At 39.3% G+C, this 25,187-nt stretch overlaps 1 protein-coding gene across 2 annotated transcripts in view; it reads right to left on the reverse strand.

Moving 5' to 3' along the window:
• Nucleotides 1-296: 296 nt before the first annotated feature.
• Nucleotides 297-25,187, reverse strand: part of LOC149213501 (uncharacterized) — a 94,767-nt gene continuing 69,876 nt past the window's right edge. Inside the window, exons 2-3 of one of the 2 annotated variants that reach the window (XM_089392035.1) lie at nucleotides 1,916-2,123; nucleotides 297-1,707 (exon numbers count right to left, since the gene is read on the reverse strand). In XM_089392035.1, the coding sequence (XP_089248161.1) occupies nucleotides 687-1,625 (939 nt within the window). In that variant the 5' untranslated portion in view covers nucleotides 1,626-1,707; nucleotides 1,916-2,123 and the 3' untranslated portion in view covers nucleotides 297-686. The remainder of the gene's footprint in view (nucleotides 1,708-1,915; nucleotides 2,124-25,187) is intronic. The other variant, XM_089392034.1, reaches the window with a different exon arrangement.

Below are 25,187 nucleotides of genomic sequence, written 5' to 3' on the forward strand. Positions count from 1 at the left end.
CATATTTGTGTGAAGTTATTTATTAAGTAGCCTATTCAAGACTACTTTTATAATATGTGAAGAGATATCCTTATCCTCAGCAACCAATTCTGTCACAAACTTGTATATTAAATATGTACTTTTGAGTGCTACAAAGCCATAGTTTTGAGGAAGCCATTGTCTCTTTTTCACAATTTTTTGTGCATTCTTCCATTTTCACATTGGTGCGCATTGTTTTGCGGTATACAATGGGGAAATTAGTATAAAACTAGCAATGCTATCTCCAATTGATTCGTCATAGAATTTCAACTCATGCATTGTCAAAATAAAGTTGATATAAGCGATGTTAGTTAATTGCACAACTACATCCAAGAATCTCAAAATCCTTGCTGAGAGTGCCCTGGACGGCCTACCAACTCCTAAAGCATCTTCCAATAACAAATATGCAACAGTATTAGTAAATATAACTCAATGAAATCAGCAATATTATTCTTTGACCAATTCTATTTGCTCATACTGTGATGGGCAATCAATCTTCCCCCATTTTAGAACAAAAGGCAAACAAATTGGAGTCATTTGCTAGTTAGAATATGGGTTGAATGAATCTCCCAAGAATCAGCTCACCAGATGTATGTTTACATCATTCTCCAGGAACTAGCACTACAGGTGCTGAAAGGATAGCTACATGATCCATATAGTACTTTCATCTACTGGATTCTAATGTACCGATTGGTGCCATGCTTGGCCCAATGGTTCTTCAAGTCAACAGGATATTCCAAACTATATCCATCAGCAATTAACCTCGCTAACAATTTTGCAAATGCTCCTCCACTCATTTTCCTACCACCCAGGCGAGCACCCCGTTTATTGGGGTTCATTGGGAGAGGATACATGGATATAGATGTGGTGCAGCAGGCAGACTGCCAGCCACCACTACCCCACCTGTAACACTGTTGAGGAACCCCAGTGCAAGAGCACACAGGAATGGGTAAAGCTGAAGCATCAAATGTAATGGGTAAAGCTGAAGTGTCAAATGTAAAGGGTAACCCTGAAGTGTCAAATGTAGTTTTATCTTCTGTGTAATCTTGATCCCTCATTTCATGCTTGACCACTGCAAGTAGTCCATTTGTGTCTTGCCCAGTTGTGGCACCCTTTTTTTGTTGTATCTTAAACACTGGAGTTATAGGTTCATAACCATTAAACACCTTATTTGATGGAGACTCCCTCTCACCTTTTATTCTGTTATCTGCCTGATTTGTCTGCTTAGGTTGCTCAGCTACCAGAGACTCGGAGTCAGGATCAGGAAACACTTGTCCAACTGACTGGACCTTTATACCAACTAATGTTCCACATGATGGACTTCTCTGGCCGCTCAAATTCATTTGTCCAGAATATCCAAGAGCAGCTGCTGCTGCATCACGCTCCAAAAGAGCAGAGTTACGATCAGAAATGGCAACTTCCCTTTGCAAGAGAGCAACATCACGTTCTGCATAGGCAGCCTTCTTCTCTGCAATTGCAGTGTCCCTTTCCAAGATTGCTACATCTCGCTCTGCAATAACAGCCATGAGTTTCAATGTCGGATGGTCGTTCATAGATTCTTCATATGTACCCCAATCCCCAAAGTCCAGTGCATTGCCGCCTTCCATGGAAGTAAGACCATTAAAACCTTTGGTCAATTTGAACCGACTCCACTTCTATTTGAAAACTTGATAGACTGAAAGCCTTTTCCTGCAAGAATAAGCAACAAGCTTTACATATGACAACTATAATGTTAAAACTATTTTTCAGAAAATCTTCTCTGTACTCTGACTAGATTTAGAATATCCTCCGTGGGCTTACTGAATGACAACAGATCCAAGCCATGTACACCATAAATTAATTCACCATTTATTATTACGCCTTAAAGCACACAATATCTTAAAGTATCAGCATATACCTCCTATATGTAGTTGCTGATAACGTCCTCATATTCCTCCTACCAACATTTGCCAAAAAGCTAATACTTGTGGACTGAATACAAATCGATATGTTTCCCAGATGCAGATGAGGTCTGATTATCTACTTGACCATATTCCCGAAATCTACCAAGATGTAAACTTGTTTCAAGTGCTGCATTATTTCTATATGTCTAAGATTGCCAGCTCCTACAGTTCAATAACATCAGATAAGAATGTGAGATGCAGATTAAGTTTGTTCCAAGAGACATTATTTCTACATGTCTGCAGCTGCCAGCTCCTACATTTCAATAGCATCAGAGAAGAATGTGATACAGTGTGTGCCATGGTTTCCCCAACCTATTACTGCCATGATATCATAGAAGCTATGTCCATAAACAACAACGTTCAAACATTGTTATGGATCTAACTTGTACATGAATTGCATTAGATAAAATATTTGGTAGATGAAAAGTCATTATGTCATCACCTATGAGTTGTGTTCGAGAGGAGTACAGCTGATTAAATGGATCAAAATTTTCAAATGTGTGGCTAATTTTTGCTGATTGGCAAACAGTTATTGAAGGCACGAAACTTATAATATTTGTTGGACACATACCTAAAAGAGTATATTTTAAGTTATATTACCGAATGCCTAAACCAACTGAAAAAAGGATTATCAACCACTGCATTGAACCTTAGACAAACTGCTGATTGGCAAGCAGTTACTGAGGACATGAAACTTCTGATGTCTATTGGACACATACCTGAAAGAGTATGGTTTAAGTTGTATTACCGAATGCCTAAAACAACTGAAAAAGGGATTATCAACCACTACATTGAACCTTAGACAAAACAAAATAAGTCTCCCTAATGTTGAGAGTGCTCCCCAGCACAACTATATACTGTTGCCATAAATTCAAAATTCAACAAGAATGCCTGGATACTAAAAACATGAACTCAGAATCTTCCAACCTTGCAGGCAATGTCACATAACTCAGATGCAGGAAAAACCTGCAATAAAACTTGACAAATGAAAAATCTTAAAACCAAAGGTTTCACAAAATAATTGGCAAATGAGGTTTCAGAATGCACATGTTGAATTTTTCAGATACTCCCCAAGTACTTGCCAAGTCTTGGAAACATCACTGAATCATTACTAGTTTGACTGAGTTATGACTTGGCAAGCAAATGTTGAGTATGTTGTCATTGATGTCAAAGCAAGTATAGTTGGTATAGTTGGAGGTCAATGATGTGATGATGCCCACAAAATAATACAAGTGATGATGATGCAACTTAATGATGCTCACAGGATGATGCAGCTTGATGAAACCCTAGCTCTAGGGTTTGGTTTCCCTGGACGATGGACCTACCCTGTACTTGTTGAGGATTTCGAGGAATTCATCATGAAGACCACTGCCATTGGATTCTCCTCGACGAGCCGATTCCAGTAGTATGTGGATCGTCAAAAGCGGCTTTACAGTTGGAGAGATATGCTCAATCAAAGTTCGTGACCCCAACCAATGGTCCAAAACCCCAAGGGTTGCTGAGGTAGCATCACACTTTGGTTAAAAAGTTGATGATGTGGCGGTTTCTCTTTGGCTTAAAATCATAAGGTCTTTTATCATTAATTAAATTAAATAATACTATGGAAAAAGGGGCACTTATGGAAGGTTTCAAATTTATTAAAAAGTAAGGGGTTTTTGGCAAGTCATGTTGAGAAATCTAGGGCATTAGCATTAGGTGATTTCTCTTCGATTAGTAACTGCTTGTGAATGCTTTTTGCTACTTATATTAGAATCTTCTTATAGAGATAGATAGATAAGAGACACAGAATGTAGGTTATCTGCCATTGCCAAAACCTCTCACTCTTTGAGAGGAAAACCACACAAATTCTTCTTATAGAGATCCCAATTGACGAATACCAAGACCGAGACCCTTGACCTATTAGCCACTTCAAGACCAAGACACAAGTCCTCTTCCTCCTTGTTTACTCTCTCTAGGTTCCTTCTACTTCAAACTTCGTACCATAAGTGATGACATCGAACTATGGTCACTGTGTTAGTCAAGGGTACAGAACCTATCCTTCAGTTGTAACACCGAATCCTGAAGACATACCATTGAACCATATTCGTTGCCCTTTGAGACACCACCGAGACCTTTTTCCTTGTAACAACACTGAGATCTTATCACACTCTTGTGACCTTCCTTCCGAATTCTCCTAGCAGTGGTGGCATCGAATCATAGTCTGATTGTGTATCCTTATCCGAATATCAGAGATATATGCGAACTTCACTCTGCCACTGTCCATACGAAGTCACAAAGACATCCAAACTTCTGTTCCTAAAGATCCTCGTTGTCCCTACCCATCCAAGTTCTGTTCTGCGATTTAACATCCAAACTCCTCACTGTAATTGTCCACCGAAACTTCAAAGAGATATGCGAGTTTTTCACTGTGGAAATGTGAAGTGCCTTCACTCCTATATATAGTTGTTGACCCATAAATAAGCCGACCTTTGATCTCGAACCGGTGTCTCCAAATAGGTGCGCCGACATGAGTTGGTTACTTCATCTTGAAGCCGACATGAAGAGGACTTGTGCTTGTCATTGGAGGGCTATTAGACACTTTTATAGACTCATATACATTCTTCATACATGACATTGACTCTATATGACTTTTATGACAAATCCTGAAGGCTCTATATGGGAACCATCTAAAACAAAAACTCTTGCTCATGAAACCCATGAAGCAAGGCATTACAAAAATAATTTATTTTCTTCTTTTCATCATTTACAAAGATCATAATTACATGTCATTATGAAGACAGAACCTAGTTACACTTTTCTACAAGTCAAAGGTCAAATTAAGTTAAAAGGGCAATAAAAATTAAATTCAAATTTGAAACGATGGAGGACGGCCCTAATCTTTGGCTCTAATATTTTTCTTCCTTCTCATCTCATGGGTCAGCTCCAAATTTTGTTCAGCCTCTCTAGAAGTTTTTCATTTATTATAAACTGAGGCTCGTCTCATTTCATAAAATATGAATTGACAATGAAGTATCTGCGACTGTTCTGATTGACTCATTCGCTGGAAATCTTGGAGACACTTCACGCTTTCTGATGTCCATTGTTCTGGGTTTCGGCTTTTTTTTTTCTCTTTCATAGGGATTCACTAGTCATGATACATCTTTGCAGGTACCTCTTCTGCAGTCAAATAACCTTCTTCTGCGACCAACCTTATTCTAGGGATACACTCGAACTAAAGATATATGGACTCACTGGTAGCAGAACCATAAGAGTTACGCTAAATCTTATAAACCAACCCCATACTTTGTGGCCTTTGTTTTGATGGCATTTTTCTGGAACGATTTGCAAGGGTTATGAAGGTTGTATTAATTGGGTCTCAATTCATTCTATGCAGCCACGTTCTGATCAAATCAAGTGTGGATCTCGTTTATGCTTTGCCTGTGGAAATCATATATCTGAAGGCTTGGAGATATTTGAAAAAAGGTTTCGTTGAATTCATCAACCCGCATTATTATTGCAATTGCAGAGCTCCAATATGATCCGAGTTCTCCTTATTAATCCTTTAAACCTAAATCATCATTGAAATTAAACAATATCGTGTCTGTGTTTTGGAGCATTCACGTTTCTGAGCCTCATCTAAGTTTGATCCCCTCCAGCTACGTTCTGAAGTCTAGACTGTCATCAAGAATTGCTGAAGCAAGGAGAAAAGTGCACAAAACAGACATTAGGCAACCTTTTAATATTCAGAAGCCTGCAATTTGTTCCGAACTGGTGCGATTCATCCTTAACACTGAGATAATAAGAGCACAAGAATTACACAATTAATTATCAACATAAGAAAATATTTCTGCCTTTCTGAATTTCTAACAAATGGATGGTATTGGCACACTGCAATGAGATTGCCATAATTTTGAGTATATTGATCTATCACATGCTGTTGTCTTACAAATACACATTGATGATTGTTAAGAAAAATTAACGAGCTGAGTCATGTATGAACAATAGGGTAATGAGCATGTGTTATATGCTGTCAAGATGTGTAGTATGTGTTTGAGCAAAATTTGTTGTTGCAGCTAAGGGCAATTTGGTTTGTGATTGTTGAGTGATCAGTTATAACTTATAAGCATTGCCAATATCTAGCTAGGCTGAGACAATAGAAAAGGTTTGAATTGTTAATGCTGGGCTCTCTGTCTAGAAGTTGATGTAACTCAAGTGTTGCAACATTCACACATTATTATGATTTGGTCATAGTTATGATGTACTTGGCAGACTTTTGAGCTAGGGTTTGCAATACTTCTATGACAAGTTGATGTAGTTTAAGCAGAAGAACAGTTGTTGATTGTCAAAGATGCATTGGGACAATGTTTAACGGACATTGAGCAGTATGCGTGTGTTGCTGTATCTTGTAGGATTGACATGATTTATGATACACAGGGTTTGATCTTTGATGAGATAAGCAAACTTGATTATTGACCAGTGCTAGGGTTTTACAGTTTAGCCAAGATCAGAATGTTTGCTGGTTGTTCTTGATCCATATATGATAGTATTAACTATTGCTGCTAAAGGTTGTCATTTCTGTATGAGGATGCCATCTTAAGAATGACATACATTTCTTGAGACAGATATGACATTGTTGGGGTTTCACAGTTTTTGCAGAGATTTGTTGCACAGGATAATTTGCATGATGATGACCATGTTGATCAGTGATGAGCAGAAGTAGATCTTGTTGAGCAGAGATTAGATGCCGCTAGGGCTTTGGTATTGCAGAGGAATGGCTGGCCTGTTGATGTATTGAGCAGTAAAGAGCATTGGCTTGTATCACAGAGATCATATTGACAATTGAACAAGTTGTATTGCAAGTTATTTTGTATTGATATTGAGCGCAGGTGGATCCAATCTGAAAATTGTGAGACGTGGTCCCCCTGCTGATTTGGGCGGCAGGTTGGTGTTAGGGCAGGTTGGTGCCTGCATAAGGTGTTGGAGCGTCCTTCCAGTTGTAGCTAGTAAACAGTTTGTTGGAGCATCCTTCAGGTTGGAGCCTGTAAACTAGGGCGTTGGAGCACCCTTCCGATTGCAGCTAGTAAACAGGGCGTTGGAGCATCCTATAGGTTGGAGCCTGTAAACTAGGGGGTTGAAGCCTCCCTCAATTGGAGCTGAAAATATTGATGTGCATTTTATAAAGACAAATATTAAGAAGCATTCGGTCTTTTTTGTACCAAAAAGGTTTCCACCTAAAATCTGTTGTTTATTGTCTTGATGTTTGCACATTGTTGAATGATGTTGCTTATTGTTGATTTATGTTGATCCAATGTTAGTGATAATTAATGCTCTATGAAGTTAAAAATACTAACTAAAGAGAAACACTGATTCACTCCCCTCTCAGTGCTTCCAACATTCATTTTCCTCAAGTTGATAATCATGGGTGTTGACATAGACCTATAATCCACCATCTCAAATTTCTTTAGTATTTCAACTGCATGCTTCCCCTATTCAAGGAAATATCGCCTATCTGCTACCACACCTCTAACCCCAAAATGTAGTGCATCATGCCGATGTCCTTCATCTCAAACTCTATAGCTAGGTCTTTCTTGCACATCTCTATGAGCTTCCCTACCCTTGTAAGAAAGAGGTCATCCACATAAGAATCAGAATGAGTGTATCATCGCCAACTAATATATAATACAGGTTGGGATCTGGCTCACTCTTGGTGAAGTCCATACCTAGAAGATACCCATCAATTCTCAAGTGCCATTCCCTAGGTGCCTACTTGAGACCATACAAAGCCTTCTTTAACCTGCATACATGAGAATCTCTCCCATGCACCTCAAAACCCTGCAACTACTTGACATACACTTCCTCCTTAAGTTGATAATCATGAGTGTTGACATAGGCCTATAATCCACCATCTCGAATCTCTTTAGTATTTCAACTGCATGCTTCCCCTATTCAAGGAAATCTCGCCTATCTGCTACCACACCTCCAACCCCAAAGCGTAGTGCATCATGCCAATGTCCTTCATCTCAAACTCTATCGCTAGGTCTATCTTGCACATCTCTATGAGCTTCCATACCTTTGTAAGAAAGAGGTCATTCACATAAGTATCAAATGAGTGTATCATCACCAACTAATATATAGTATAGGTTGGGATTTGCCCCACTCTTGGTGAAGTCCATACCTAGCAGATACCCATCAATTCTCGAGTGCCATTCCCTAGGTGCCTACTTGAGACCATACAAAGCCTTCTTTAACCTGCATACATGAGAATCTTTCGCATGCACCTCAAAACCCTACAACTACTCAACATACACTTCCTCCTTAATCACTCTTGTTAAAAAGTGATGTCTTCACATCCATCTGATATATCCTCCACCTCATCTTTGACGTAATAGACATAATAGCCTTGATAAAAGTGTATCTAGTAGATTAAGCAAATGTCTCCTCATAATCCACTCCCTCCTTGTAGGAGAACTCTCTCACCACGAACCTAGCCTTATACTTCTCAATGTTGCCATCTGCAACATGTTTGATCTTGAAGATCCATCTCAAAGTAACCATTAGTTTTCCTACAGTCATAGGCACAATATCCCATACATCATTCTTCATAATGAAAGAATAATCTTCCTTCATAGCATCCCTCCAAACTTGTTGGTTTGTTGCCTCCTCAAAGCTGGAAAACTTCTGCAGTGGTTTGCTCTCCCCGAACATATTTCTAGGAGCTTCCACATGCTCTTCAACATCCCTAAGAGTATTCTCTACCCATCTCGACCCCCTCTTGATAGAACTAGAAGGTGCCTCCTACTCCTCTTGATATAAAGACTAAGTACTCGTTGTTGGTCATGTTGGACTCTTCTCATCCTTCGAAACCTCTCGATCCTGATCATTTGCCACTGATATGGTATCATGTGACTTCTTCAAGGCTCTATGATCAAGTCTCACATACCTACTCACCACAGTCTTCCCTTGTGATAGAATGTACACCTTGTATGTTGAAATTTGGTAGCTCGGAACATATTTCCGATTGGAAAAGCCCTTGAGGCTTTTTGGTTTGTTTGCTAGGCTTTTGCACCCAAAGAAAAACATTTAATATTTTAATTTAATTATAAGTCAGCGTAAGGTGTCAAGTCAGCTCATGTTGACCAGCAAGGACAAGAGACACAACCCTTGGGGTTTCACACCCTTTAGACAAGTATAAATAAGGCCAAAGGAGAGACTAGTGGACAAGAAGGATAAGGACATTATTTTTGTGTGTAAGGAGGCTAAAAGAGCTAGCCACATGCGACAAGCCTTTGAGAAGAGTATAGTCATAGCAGCAACGAAGAGAGGAGTATCTTCTTTTTTCTAAGGCCAAGTAGGTCTGTTTGGACAGCTAGAGGACAAGCTGCAACTGCGAAGGGGATGTTGCAGTCAGGGGGAAAGAAGGCCACAGGGCAGTCGCAAGCCTGGTTAGGATTGGTTGCTGGCTTGGTGTGGCAAGGGAGGCCTAGCTGAGGCACAGAACAACGAGGCAGGGGTGTTGGTAAGGTTTGCCACAACAAGATAAGGACAATTAAGGGTCTGCAACAACAAAGTAAGGGAGACAAGAAGTCTATTAAGGCCTGTTGCAAGCATGACAAAAGCTAACAACAAGGTGCAATAGGGTTGTCAAAGGTTTAAACAATGACAACAAAAGACCGTGGGCTAAAGGATCATGCCCAGGTAAGCTTATTTGTATTTGAGTAAACTAAAGTGGGTTGGTAATGCCCTAGGTTGTTACAACATGTTATTCAAGTGTTGAAGGTGTCTAAGTATTGGGCAGGAAAGGCTTAAGGACAAACCCTTAACGTTAGGAGTTTGGTCAAAAGGAATTGACATTGTATTGGGATATAAAGGGCCATTATCCCTAGTATGGAAGCCCTATGAGTTTTCTTGTTAATGGACTAATAAGAAACAAGTTTTGGGCATACATCTTGTTTACTATACTTCAACCTGATTTCTTGTGTAATTTCCCTATGCAAATTGTTTAAAGTTAGGCATTGCTAGAGTGTTTATGTTACCTAGCTAAGGCATAGACCAAACCTAGGGTGCGTGGATTTTTAACATGGTATCAGAGCATCTTCGAAGATCAATTAGATCTAAGATGTGCAAAGGTGTCAACTATAGGAGGGAGTTATGAGACTGTTGCAGGAAGCAACAATGTTGCAAAGAGAGTTAGCTAGGTATGCCTTGTGAGACATGGAGCAGAATGTTCAGACAAGGAATTGTAGATTATTGTAGCTTAGGGTGGAAAAATTGGAGTTCTGGTGGATTGGCGGAGAACTCGGTGCACAATAGTATGTTGAGTGGTGAGTTGCTGATACCATTTATGGACTTTTGTTGACTTGTCAAAGTAAATTGTAACAATTCGTGCCTTGACAAGGAGTGCTTTGGCATGGATGAGAAAGTATCTTCATTGGGTTGCAAAGTTGCACATCTAGTAGTGGAGCCATGTGCATATGAGGTGTTTGAACCGGGAGGATGAGCACACTTGCAGAGTTGAGTTGAAAATGGTCTAGAGTAGACTAGGCCAAGTGTTCAACCGTGGCTCAAGACTGACCTTGGAAGGACACAAGTTCAGTTGCAACATGTGCATAACTTTTGGAGAGGTTACTTTCCTGGAGGGAAAGCAAAGTGAGCCAAGGGAAGGTCGTGTAGGATCAAAGGGAGTTTGGCTTCAAAGGGAGATTGCGAGCTCAGAGTGAGAGTCAACCGCCCAAGGGAAGTCTAACCTTCAGGTTCAAGCGACAAAGTGGAGCCTTCTAGGCCATGCAAGGAAAGTCACAAACTATGCAAGGAAAGTCGTGGTGCGTGCAAGTAAACTTGCAAACCATACAAGGAAGTCTTGGTGCACGCAAGAAAATTCATGGCACGTGCAAGGAAGTCAGGCCATGTACGGAAAAGTCGTGGAGTTGGAGATTTCTAGGAACAAGGGAAGTCACGGTTCAAATGGCCATGCATGAGGCTTTGAAGCGGGAGGCTTCTAGGAGCATGGTGTCTTCGAAGATCCAAGTCTTCCAAAAGGATATGGTTGCAGACCAAAATTTAGAGGCAAGGTCACTTCTAAGTGGTGGTGGAAATACCTTCCTCACTAAGAGGGAATGTTGAAATTTGGTAGCTTGGAAGTATTTCCAATTGGAAAAGCCCTTGGGGCTTTCTAGTTTGTTTGATGTGGTTTGCACCCAAGGAAAAGCATTTAATATTTTAATTTAGTTATAAGTCAACTTAAGGTGTCAAGTTGACTCAAGTCGGACAATAAGGCCAAGAGACATAACCCATGGGATTTCACACCCCTTGGACAAGTATAATAAGGCCAAAGGAGACGCAAGTGGACAAGGAGAAGGACATTCTTCTTGTGTGTAAGAAGGCTAAACGACCTCGCTGCAAGCAACAAACCTTGGAGAGGAGTATCTTCTTTTTTTTTTAGGCCAAGTAGGGTTGTTTGGATAGCTAGAGGACAAGCCACAACTACCAAGAGGAGGCTGCAGCCAAGAGGAAAGAAGGCCATAGGGCCACAGGTTGCATGGCAGTTGCGATCTTGGTTAACGCTAGTCGCAGGGCTGGTGTGGGAAGGGAGGCCTGGCCAATGCATAGAACAACAAAGCAAGAGTGTTGGTAAGGTCTGCCATAACAAGATAAGGACAACCAAGGGTTTGCAACAACAAAGAAAGGGAGGCACGAAGTTTGTTAGGGCCTATTGCAAGCAAGAAAAAGCTAGCAACAAGGCTATCAGAGGGTTGACAACAAAGACAATAGGAGACCATGGGCCAAAGGATCATGCCCAGGTATGTTGATTTGTGTTTGAGTAATCTAAAGTGGGTTGGTAATGACCTACGTTGTCACAAGAAGTTATTTAAGTGTTGTAGGTATCTAAGTATTGGGCAGGAAAGGCTTAGAGAACAAAGCCTCAACCCTAGGATTTTGGTCAAAAGGAATTGAATTTGTATTTGACATTGTACTCGGATATAAAGGGCCATTATCCCTAACATGGGAGCCCTGTGAGTTTTCTTGTTAATGCAATGATAAGAAACAAGTGTTGGGCATATATCTTGTGTACTATGTGTTAATTTCGCAACTCGGTGACAAATTCCAATCATTGGACTAGATTGCTCTTTCTGAAAGGGACCAAAATGACCTTTGAAGCACTGGATTCGGATAAGGAAAAGTGTATTTTTGAAGTGAAGCCCACAATGTCACATTTGATCAAGTTGGCCTAGAGGACAAATTGTCCCTCCAATGCCTATAAATACAAGTCAAGGAGCCTCATTTGAGACATCATCATCACATCATTCATTCTTCTCTTCTTGGGTTCAATACTTCTGAAATTGCACGGATCTTCTTTACACGTGTGAGCAAAAGGAAAGCAAAATTGCAAGAGGTCAAATTCTATTTTGATCAACACTTTGACTAGACTAAAGTAGACTTTTGTAGACTGGGCACGGTTTGACCGATTTTGACTTGAGTTTTTGGACTATTTTGGAGGACCAAATTTCTGGGCATAAAAATCGAGAATTTCTATGCACTTTGACTATGGTTGACTTTAAATCTGCAACTAGGGTTTCAGCTACCTTTGACTTTGACTTTGACTGAAATTGGAGAGTTTTTTTACGGTTTTTGAGGCACCTTGACCAGCTGATCAAGCCACATTTTTTTACTACTGACCAAGTTCATTTGGAGGACTGTTGACTACTTGTTGCTACTACTGCTATCATTGACTTTGACCAATGTTGATTTTCACCATATTGACTATTGGCTCATGTTTTTGTTAAAATTGGGAACTAGGGCCAAACTCCATGTGGGTCATCTTATTTATGGCAGCTGATATTTTTCTTGGATCCCTCTCATTGAGAGGTGTAGGCTCAAAAGCCCAACAGTGATGTCTATTCAACCTCTACGTTTTTAGTATAAATAAAAGAGGACTTGAAGTCATTTGGGACACTTACTCGTCATGTGATCTCCTCCTCTTCACGTCTTTGGGTTTTGTTGAAGGAGAGACACCAAGAGTATACGCTAGCCTACAGATGATGCCCTAAACGCAGTGAAGGTGAAGGCCTTATACGCAACCCTAAATTACAATCATGGAGGAGACATCAAGACGCAGTTGAAGGGAGAGGATCCTAGCCGCAGTTGAAGGAGATCTTGCCATACCCTAGCCGCAGTAAAGGAAAGATTCTAGACACAGATTGAATGCCCTAATCCGCTGTCCTAGAAGGCTCCCATACGCAGTCCTAAAGGAGAGACTTAGCCACATTTAAGGGTGCCCTAGCCACAGCATTTAAGGGTTCCCTAGGCCACAGTCAACAAGGGTTTTTATGCAGCAAAGGAGGCACGTATACACAGTAAAGGAAGAGGCCTTATCCGCAGCAAAGGAAGGGCTGATCAGCAGCCCTATACGCAATAATAAGGAGGCCCTGATACACTGGTAAAAAGGAGACCAGATCTGTTGTTCAAGCCACAGTCCAACCGTGAGTTCTAACCACAGTTGAAGTAAGGATTCTGTTGTGCCCTAGCCGCAGTAGAAGGAACCATAATGCAGCAAGGTTAAGGGACTGTTTGAGCATCCCTTTTGCAACTGTGTGAGGGTGGTTTCTTCTTGTTAGAAGGCTGAGTTAAAAGGAGCAGTGGAACAAACCTGTTGGGGTATCATTGGAAGAACAAGTATAACGTTTATGCTGCTACAGGAAAACTGTGTGTTAGGCCGCAAGCCATAACACCACAGTCAAGCATTTCGTATGGGTATTTGAGGGCTCAGATCATTAGCATAATATATGGAGTTGTCGTGTATAATACTGTTGAGATCTCAAGCTATTAGAGGGTTGTATGATGTTGTTGTAATATGAGATGGACAAAGCTATTGTCATGGGTTAGTATTACTATGTTGAGGATAAGTCAGATAACAAGGATGCAGCATGGTGATGGTTGCAGCATGATGGGGGCAGCAAAGTGATGATGGATGTTGTATGATGAAGTCATTGAGTGCAGATCAGCAATGAGTACAACATTGGGTACAGATCCGTGATAAAGAGCAGCTCAATAATTGGAGCAGCTCAGTGACAGGAGCAACAACATGAAGTGCATAGCATGGTCATGATAAGTGCAGCATGGTGCAACACAGAGAGGTGCAGCAAGTGGACGAGATGCAGCACTGTGAATGGTGAAGGAGTCACCTTGGAGAATCAGTTGAAGCAACATGTCTTCAACTGATCTCATGTAGATATAGAAAGTCAAAATGTTGACTTCTGTTGTAAATGTACTATCTCTCTCTCTCTGCTGAACTATTGAAGAACATAAAAGAAGAATTGATCAAGGGTTTCCCCACATTGGGGTTTGTCCCTAGCTAGCGCCATATCTTGTGTCCTCTTGTCTTGGCTTGTCTTCTGCAATTTATATTTATGTTCTATCTGCAGTATGCTAATGTGATTGCTAATCTAAAAAAGATATCGAGCTAACAGTGAAAATTGAAATAAATTGCTCTAGCATAGAACATACCTAAAATTAACAGTTTTGGATTTTGGTTGGTAGTGTTGTTGGATAAGTCAAAAGCTGAACTTGACTCTTGTTGATGAATTTTGGATCATTATACTCTCTGTTGAACATTTGAAGACAATCTAATAGAAGCAGAATTTCAAAGGGTTTTCCCCCTTGTGGGGTTTTTCCCTAGTCTTTGACCAAATAAATGTCTTTTGTTGATTCTCTTATTGTCATTACGTTTAGAGTTCTATCTTCAATTATTGAATTGAATTGGAAGAATTAATTGTTATTGAAATTGCTTGTAGAAGAATTGAATTGGGCTAAAGTAATTGAAATAGCATAAAGCAGTGGAAAATTACATGGTTTTCGAGCTAAGTTGAAGGACAAGCCCAAAGGAGACGAGCTAGAGCAATCATCTTTGGAAAAGTTGAAGGAGCCTATCTAATCAAGTCAATATGTCTACCTCTTACTTCAAGGAAAATGAGAAGTTGGGTGACTCATCTAATTTTTTTGCTTGGAAGATTAAGTTAGGAATCATATCAAATGACAATGATGCCTTGGAGTACATATAAAGGAAAAGTTCCCGAGCCTCTAGAAAATGCTCTTGTTGCTACCAAGAACAAGTACAAGAAAGGTGAGTTAAAAAGCAAAGAAAATTATCGTTGATGGTTTACAAAATCATTTACTTGCCTATGTTGGAAATTTGAAAAAGTTTAAGGATATGTATGATAAGCTAGTTGACATGTATGAAGTTAGCAATTTGAATGAAATCCTCTCCTTGAAAGATCAACTCAAAGATATGAAGATGAATAAAAGAGAATTTGCGCAATCCTATGTCACGAGGATATCTCGTCTTAAAGATCAATTGCAGAGAGTAGGGGAAATTGTGCCTGACAAGGAGTTGGTGTTGGTGACACTTAGAGGTCTTCCTCCTATTTGGGAAACCTTCATTACCACCATAAGCAACAACAATAGTTTGTCATCATTTGATGAGCTCATTGGAAAACTCACTCAAAAATATTCAAGGATGATCTCAAGATACAAGATAAAAAAACATGAAGAAGTATAGCCTACTGCTTTCATTGCTCATAACAAGCAAAAGAAAGGAAAAGGAGGTTCTTTAAGTTCTAGGAAGCCTACTCCCTAAAATTCAAATAGGAGGAATGGAAGAGAAAAGGAATGGTTGCACATTGAATGCTACAATTGTCACAAGAAGGGTCACTATGCTCAAGATTCCCAGAGAAGAACAATGCTCCAAGATACAATACTAGAAGCAACAATAGCAAGTTCAATAATCAAAGGGAGGGAGATGATCGGAGGAATGATTGTAATGGAAGAGATGGAAGAAGAAGAAGAGATGCTTTGAATAATCGCGATGAACGCCACAATCCTCAAAAGAAGTTAGAAATTTTAGATATGAAAGTAATGTTGCTACAAGTCAATCTAAATATATCCTTATTTCCACACTTTTTAGTTCCTCTCCCCTAAATACCTGGGATAGTTGGTTGGTTAATAGTGGGGCCTGTTGTACCCATTTTGTCACAAGCCCAAGGAATCAGTGTACAAAATTTTTCAAGGATCAAAATCATCAACCAACTACATGTTGTATCATTGTAAACCCAATTTTTGCAAGTTGTAATGTAAATGACGCTAGTATGACTGTTTAATTATGTAACCACCTAGGTAAGCATTTGAATTTGGTGATGAATTTCATCCTAGGAGGTTTTTTAACCTCACCAAATTATGTGTGTTGCTAAACACAGATAATCGAAAAAGTTTTTCCTCCAACTTGAACCCCAAAGCTAGGGTGGAATTCATAATCAAAATCTTAGGTGAGTCTTAGGGTTATATCAAGTTTTTACAAAAGCGGTTTAAAAATAATTTAAGCTATTTGACTAAATTATTTTATTACAAATCACTTGGTCAACTAAATCATATTGTTTCACAAAATTAAGTAAGTCATTGAGAATATATGTGTAAAAGTGTATTCCCCCTTTGAGGGCTGAATTTGTAATCTTTGATGTAAAAAATATTTTAGTGCATGGTTCCTCATACTTAAACACTATGGCTAAAATATTTGAGGATGGAAAAAATAATTAATCCCCTCTACTGCTAATTAATTTTTTTGGCAAAAAATAAATTTAAATCCTAAGCCGGAAAATTAATTAATTTAGAGTCAAAATTCATTTTAGAGGAAATAATTCTTCTCCAAGTGGAAAATCCATGGGTCAAAAGAAAACTAATTTTTGGAGGTCCCCCACCAAGGAAAAATGGATATTTTAAGAAAAATTAAGCTCTTGGACCTTGGTGGTTGAGTCAAGGTCAAAATTTTGAGCAAATTAATCCAAAATATTAATTTTTGTATTAATTATAGTGGTTTTTAAGAAAATTTCAAATTTTCCTCAAAATAAAAGTATTTGACGGTGGAGATTAAAAGATAATCAAATATTTATCAATGGTCGAGATTATTTTGACGGAGATAAAGCCAAATAACCTTTATTTTCCACTTGGAGGGATTTCTTTATAAAGAGAAGCCATTTTGCTTCTCAAGTCATGATGAAAATTCTGGTTTGGGCTATCAGTGGATGATGTAAATTTGTAACGTTGATATTGAGCCATTGCTTTGCTAGGAACGTTTGATATCATAATAAAAAGACTTTGGGGTTCAATTCATGGTGTTCTTGTTCCATTGATCTGTGGTACGTTCTAATTATGCGTTGTCCTATATTGTGCTAAAATTATTTATGAGTTCGTTATTTCATTGTCAGTGATAAGAACATTCTTTTGATAAAATTTGGTTTTCTCTTAGGTGATCTGATTCACCATATGATCTAACAAGTCTACTTGAGAAAATATATAGTGATTTGCAAGTACACTAGCCCTTGGGCTCCAAGTTCACAGACTTTGGGGAAGAGCCAACCTTGTTTAGGCTCTAGGAATTTTTACATGGTGTTCTTACTTTGCTAAAGGGTGTGGCCAATATTCTAACTTTCAAAAAATACATTGATCCATTACCATTATTCATAATTTTATTTTTCTCAAAAAATATATTTTACAAGCATTGTATACTTGTGAATATCTTGTAAAATAATTTTGTAAATTATTTCTAACCCTTGTTTTGAAACAGTTGGGGTTTATTTTAAATTTTGTAAATAGTGGGGTTTTGGGAAAAAAATTATTTCATTTGTGCAAGTGAAATCTCAAGCCATATCGAATTTTGTGAGGGTTTCTAGCCTCCTTGAAGAAAATCGTTGGGGTTTTGAGGTGGATCTAGGCCTAGGAAGGCAAGATCCTCCCTTTAGCTTCCCTCCAAGCTCAACGCTCAAGAGGAAGCCACAATCCCTCAAGGAAGATTTTGTGGCAATTTTTAGGCGATTTTGAAAATCTGAAGCAATTGTCAATTTTGCAGGGGTCCGAATTTTTTTTTTGGCCCACAAGGCCTAGCGTTAGCCTTCTTTACCCTAGCCATTAGCTACGGTTATCCTAAAAGTTTGATTATTGCTCATTGGATGTCATCAGAACATAAGTTACATAAAAGATTTTATTCCATTGATAAACATAGCATATTGTGGAAGGATTGTTAGTCTTGATTGGATTGTTAATTGGTTAAGTGGTTTTATTGTTCTCTGATAAGAATATTAACATATTGCATGTCATGGGAGTTTCATAATCCTAAGAATTCCTAATTGTGCACTAAGTAACTCACTCATATAAGCACTAATCAATCTCAAGAATTGAATAACATCTTGAATGGTCAATATTGCTTAAGGGAATTGGAAGCCTAATTGTTTAACATCTAATTGGCATTGTGGTAATTTCTTGTAATCATCTAAATTGTTAATCTCTTGAGCAATCTTTCAATGGCCTCTTTTTCATTCTTGTATTGTCTCTAAAGAACCTTTGGTTGATTGTTCTAAGTAATATCATGGATAAATGCTCTAATCTCATTGTCATTATTGTTTCATGGTTAAATTGGATACATATTGTGGATGATAATCTATCCTTGACATATTGGTGAATTGTTATTTGGAACATCTATCTTGTTTTCATTTGGTACTTGAGCAATTATCTCTTGGATTCGTTGGATTCATCTTGAGATTGAGCACTCTATCTTGCAATTAAGATTGTCCTTTTTGTCGATTAAGTAATCCTTATTGTAACTAAAGATTAATTGTAACCAAGTACTTAAAATCATAAGCAATCTTAACTAAAGATCACTCGATCAATTTGCATTTGCATCCTAGGCCTAGACTTGCATTAATTAACTTGCCTCCAAGCATAAGCTTGGTTAATAGAAAGATAGGAACACCCTGTTACCCACCATTTCGTGGGTTATATCCCCAATAGAATTTTTTCTCCATGATGAGCCTCAACCGACAGCTAGCAGCCCCTTGCAGCCTTCTACTAGCTCGTGTGTGATTTCTCTGCCACCTGAGCCAACCATGTGGTCCCTCACCCACTTGTATTGATCATATGTTTGAAGGTGGGCCTTCCGAATCTAAAGGTATGTCTTGTCATTTGGTAATTGAGTATTGGGTTTACTTATCATGGATACTTCTGGGTATGGATTGTTGGGGGGATTTGGCGGCAAGGGTGGGCTTAGTTTATGCTCTTGTCCCCTTGATCTCTTTTGGTTGTTACCCTTGGATCTTAGTCCCGTGGGATCTCCTTTATTGACCACTTGGTTCTAGGGTGGTACTACTTGGGAAACCCCGACTTTGGGTGCGTGGTTTCGCTTCGTTATCGGCATATATTACTCCCTTTCCACTCACTATACCCCATTCATTATTTCTCCCACTTGGGCCCACATTTCCATTCTGGTTCCACACAGGGCCAGCCTCCCCATCCCCTTGCCCCCACCTTGGTTCAGGCCTAAAATGATGCCCCCGAGGTTGAAGTAGTTAAAAGAAAATAAAAAGGCATAATTGGCCAACTTTAACAGTAAATTATACCACAAAATGCAAAAGATGCTCAAGACAAAATAATTAGCGCGTGGGCAAAAGCCAATACATGAGCTCTAGCCCAATCCATGGTCATCACCCTAGTTCAATACGCCCTAGATGAGCCTTCTTTATCAATTAGGAACCCATGATTGTCCCAACCCCTGGAGGGCAATGAACCGCCCTACCACAAAGGGGGTAATCACTGCTATATCTTACACATCATGCTCTTGTCGTTTGAGCCCCAAGCAATTAATTAAAAAAAAATCATAATAGGCAAAAAGCATATAAAGAATGGTGAAAAAATCAAAAAAATCAAGACCAAGGCAACTCATGTACCACGATCGCTCCCTCCTACACATTACATACCCAGGTGTGGGCTTCCCCTTAACTAGATACCCATATGCCCCAATATGTGGCCCAAGATTGCCATCCTCATTCCCTACTCCATTCCACTTATTTATCACTTGCCACCCCCATTAGAGGGATGTACCTTGGACATACTATCCCCTTTAAGGCCTGAAACCACCTAATAAAGCACTTGGTTAAACCCCTTTAGAGCTTGGAGACACTAGCACATGCAAAAGCCCACCACAGAAGGGCATGCCATTATGAAGTGCTCACTTTGCTATCCATGATTTGTAAACTCTTTTACCGGATTATTTTAATGATTGATTGTATTGGAAACCTAGGGGACACATTGGATCTTACACACGATTACAGGTGGTTTCCATTTGGTTTTGGTCTCCCTATACGAGATCCTAACTCCTAGACATCTACATTGGCACATATAAGGTGTGCATAGAGAGCCATTGGCCGCCACAGCAACAGACAACACTCCACAGATCTTCAATGATGCTTAGAGACTACTAGCAATCCACTTTTGGGATGATGGTGATATGATTGGTACATTATGCCCAACAGGCCCCCACAGGAGCCCCACACTCTTGGCAACTGTCCCAGGACTTGTATGATGTCAAGGCAGTGTTCATTCCACCACTCGAACCCTTGCAGAGGATCTACAAGCATCTCCGATTCATATGGAGACCCATGGGGTCATTTATGTGCCCTCAAACCCACTGGGAGCACCACAAGTCTACTACTTGGAGAACAAGGGGCCACCCCCTTGTCCATCATATTCCGATGAATTTATTCCTCAGTGTGGCATTTCAAGACATTATTTAATTATTAGGCCTTTGGAAGGCCCCACGACATGTACATATTATTATTTGGCCCCTTGTGAGGCTTATTTTTACACTTGTGAGCTAGTTTGGTAGGCTTGTCACCAATAGGGGTTTTATTTGCACACTATTTTATCATTAGGGGCTAATGTAGGCCCATAGGCTAATTTGAACTCCTTAGGAGGCTATATATTGATGTTGGATACATTCATTTGGATCATCACTTGAATTGGGATCTCTCTATCTCTCTAATCATAGAGAACTTCACATTTTTTCCTTGGAGGATATTTTTGGAGATGGATGAATTTTGACGTATGGATTTGGGCTATTTTTCTTGTCTTGGAGCTTTGTCTTGCAAACAAAATGTTGGATGGATATATTCTATAACATTGTCAGTAAATTTTGACGTTGCTATTCTTGTCGCTGCATATCGCTAAAATTAAGACTAATTGCTACATATTGAAATGTGGAATTAAGCATGTTTTAGCTAATTTAATGTATGGGCCAATGTTATATGAAATAAATGTCCTAGAGATTATTTGTCTCGATAAGCTTGCATCATTTGCCCTAAAATATAAATGTTTGAAGGTCACTTTTCTTTTCTTTCTCTCGACATTGGATGAAGTTGACTTTATGGGCCCCTTTGATCAAGAAACCAAGTTCTTACTCATCATCATCCTTGACTCCATATCCCTAAGTAAATTAGGCATTGATCCCTAAAAATAGTGGTCATCTCCTTCACCTTTTTCACCTTTTTCACCTTTTAACACTTTTTCCCAGGTTTGGCCCTCAACGGTCTCCTAAGGCATCAATTTCTCAGGAATTGACCCAAGGAAAAGCTTCGATCTCCTACAGGCTACTGCATTGGTGGGTCCCTTCCCTCTCTTCCAAATTTGTTAGGCACCGATCCCTAAAAAGGGTGGTCATCTCCTTCACCTTCACCATTTTTTCCCAGGTCTAGCCCTTAAAGGTCTCCTAGGGCATCAATTTCTCAGGAATTGACCCAAGGAAAAGCTTCGATCTCCTACAAGCTACTGCGTTGGTGGGTCCCCTTCCTCTCTTCCAAATTTGAGTCAACTCTAACGGTGGAATCTCCGAGAATCTCAAGCCCTAGCTCCAAGATCAAATTTTGCCTAAGCATCCCCAAGGCTAGACCTCAACTGGATCAATTCAACCTTTTGAAGTGAATATTCTTGTTTATTCCTTTCCTTTCACCTTGTCCAGGATAGGAACATCATTAGTTGTTGCATTTCATCCTCGAACCTGGGCTGGAGCCTAGGTCCATTTGGCCCTGTGGTCCCACTTCTCAATAAAGATTACTTGTCAAGGACCATTTGGGAATCCAATCTTCCAAAGGATTATAGGGATTGAGAACCTCGTCTATAAGCATATTCCTTTTCCCTCAACCCTCCAATCCTCACTCGTTACCCCTAGAAGAACAAATCCCTTGCTTAAAAAACAAGCAAGTTCCATTCTTCACTCCATCCTTGGGAAAGGGTTTCCAGGGTCACTTCCCACCTATCCATTGACATATACTTTACAAGTGATCCCTGCACTACTAGGACTCGTCCCATTAGTGAAAGTCTGTAAAGAGCAAGGAGACATAGCTGTGGTTGTTGAAAAATCAGAAAGGCGGTAAATATTTACTTGATCTTGATAATTACTTGTGATGTTACTTGCTATTACGATTCTTTATATCTTCTTTCTTTAGTTCATCAAATAATTACACAAAGCAACAACACATAAAACAAAGAACACAAGATGTAGGCACATGCCAAGGCAAAACCCCCCTCGAGGGGAAAACCCAATCAAAGTAATTTTTCCTTTCAATAGTATTCTTTGAGACTTTTCACCCTAGACCTTGACCAAACCTTCCCTCCACACCAAGTCAGCCTCCAGAAGATTGATCTCTTTCCAGCAACTTCGACTATGCAGCAACTTGCAGCAGCTCACGGCTTCCAACAGCGGTCCAACTTGGGAGACTCCATTCTCCCAATCCAAAGCACGAAACAAAGAGAAACCCCCACCAAAATTTTGATTTTCCTTGACTCCTTAGACTCCTCCAAACTCACATTCACTTCGGCATCCCTTTAGCAGACTTTACCAGCGTCCTACTTCGCACTTCTACCCGACAAACAAATTTTTGCACTTATGCCCAGAAGAGAGAGAATGAGAAGTGATGCACCAAATGAATTCAAATTCCTTCCTTTTATAGGCTTCTTGTGGGGCTGAATGGGTCCTTAGGGTGACTTGATCTTCTCTTAGGCCGACATGGTGTGGAGGTTTCATAATTCATATTTGACTCAATACTAAACCGATTTACATGATTCAAAAGCCCAAGAAAGGTCTCTTTAAATGTACAATAATTCTAGACTCGGAATAAATCTTAGAAGTCCTAAATGGGGGCTTTGACCTAAAACATGGTGACCCAAGCATGAAACTCATGCTTTAATAAGTCACAATAATAATAATAATAATTCTTTTGACAAGTACATTACATAATGACTCAAGTACATTATTGAAGATCAAACATAGTTACTCTTTCTAACAGTGGTGAAAATGGGCAAAGCCTCCATCGTTTCCCTTAACCTAGCAATTGCCCTCTTAGGTCCCCTGTTTGTTTGAGTGGTAACACACCCTTCATCTTGTAACTTGCGAAGGGCAGACCCTCTCTAGTGGTTAACACTTTGACCTTGCAATTATCAAATCCACAGTCTCTGCAGCGTCGGAGGCATCGGGTGGTTAGATTTCAAGGGGGGTATCATTAACCAAGCCTTTGCTTGCTTCGCCTTGACTTCTCTCTACAACCTACTTTAGAGGCTAGCCTCAAAACAACTGTGGATTGTTGAGAATTCTAGGGCATTAGGATTAGAAGATTTCTCTTTGATGATAACTGCTTGTGAATGCTTTTTGCTTCTTTAAATTAGAATCTTTTCTTTAGTTAGATTATTATAGTATTCTTCTTCATCAAACAACTAGCACAGCATAAACAATAAAGAGGCAAGAGACAGAATGTAGGCAATCAGCGAGGGCCAAAATCTCTCCAACTTGAGAGGAAAACCCAAAACAAATTCTTCTTCTTATAGAGACTTCAATTGATGAATACCAAGGCCAAGTCACAAGATCCTTCTTCATTGCTTCTTGCCCATGTCAAAACAAGTCAAACCACCTTCATGCACTGCAGTTTTCGGCTACCCTGAAATTTGTACCTCTACAATTTCGTATGTGGGAGGTGAGGGAGAGAGTTTAGGGATTCTTTACTTGAAGATTTCTCTTGGTGATCTCAGCTAGCAAGGGAGATGGAATGAGACCCTTTTGATGACTTTCTTAAGGACTGATATGTTACTGCTGCAAAAACCCTAGTTTCTACCACACGTGCGAGGAGATTAACCCAAAAATAGTGCCAAATATCTTCGCTCTTCTTCTCTTCCTTCTCACTGGTTAGGAGGTTGTTCTTCTTGTGATTTTCATGCTTCTTATCTTGTCTTAGATGCTTCACCGAATTTTGTCCTAGGTGAGGCCGAGCTACCCTATATATAGTGGTTTGTTCATCAAAATAAGCCAACTTCTCCTTGTGACAAGGTCGACATGCCTTTTCTAAAACCATCCTTAGGCCGACTTCAAGGATAACTTGTGACATGGTCTTCGAGGGTTAACAAGTTTTCTTTTACAATGAATTACATTCCCGAATGGGTCTTCGATCCTTGACATTGACTTTACTAGACTTTATGACTTGATGACCAACCTAATAGCTCAAAATGGAACTTCAACTAAAAACAAAATTCCTTGATCATGAAACCTATGATTCAAGCAGTACAAAAATAATTTTATTTTCTTCTTTACATCAATTACATAAAATCATAATTACAAATGTCATTATGAACAATGGACCTAGTTACATTTTTCAACACTCCCTCTTAACCAATGTTTTCAGAACCAGACTAGTGTTCGAACCGAAAAACCTTGTCGGCCGTGAACTCGTCAGAACCAGTAAAAAACCATAAAAGAAACCGTTTACAAAAAACACAAAATATTCATATTTTAAAGAAAAACATATATATTCATGTGCAACCATATGAATCCAAACCATTTGTACACAAGTATGCAAAAGTTCTCATTTACATAGCATGTAAGGTTGCACATAACCAAAATAGCATTGAGTGCAATCCATCTCTGAACCGAAAATACATCAACAAATAGGCTCTAGATTGCCTCTAGCATCCAAAAAAAATCATGCTACAACAAATCACTACATATCATCAAAATCATTTCCTATATTGGGGTCTTCATCATCAATATAACCATTTAGGCATTAAAATAAGATAGAAAAAACATAGCATGGCATGTCAAGATTTTGTTTGAGTGATGGGTACATTTTTAGTAGTCATGATAGAGGAGTTTGACAACCAATGCCACTAACATCAAAGTACATAGAGGGCTTGGTTCTCTTTATTAAATACTAGTTCCATACCCTCATACGTGACAAAATCTAATGGAAACGTTGCAATCCCCCCAATCCTGAAAAACTGTTAAGTCTATTGAATTTTGAGTGAAAGCTAAAATTATACTTTCTCCATATGAAATCCAATGTGGTTGGACTCACTCTCAAACATCCTGAGTCATTTCATGGTGATGTTAAAAAT

The sequence above is a fragment of the Pinus tabuliformis genome, chromosome 1_1 (genome assembly GCF_031772625.1).
Source record: "Pinus tabuliformis cultivar Carrire ecotype Pingquan chromosome 1_1, CPIR1, whole genome shotgun sequence".
Classification (NCBI taxonomy): Eukaryota; Viridiplantae; Streptophyta; class Pinopsida; order Pinales; family Pinaceae; genus Pinus; species Pinus tabuliformis.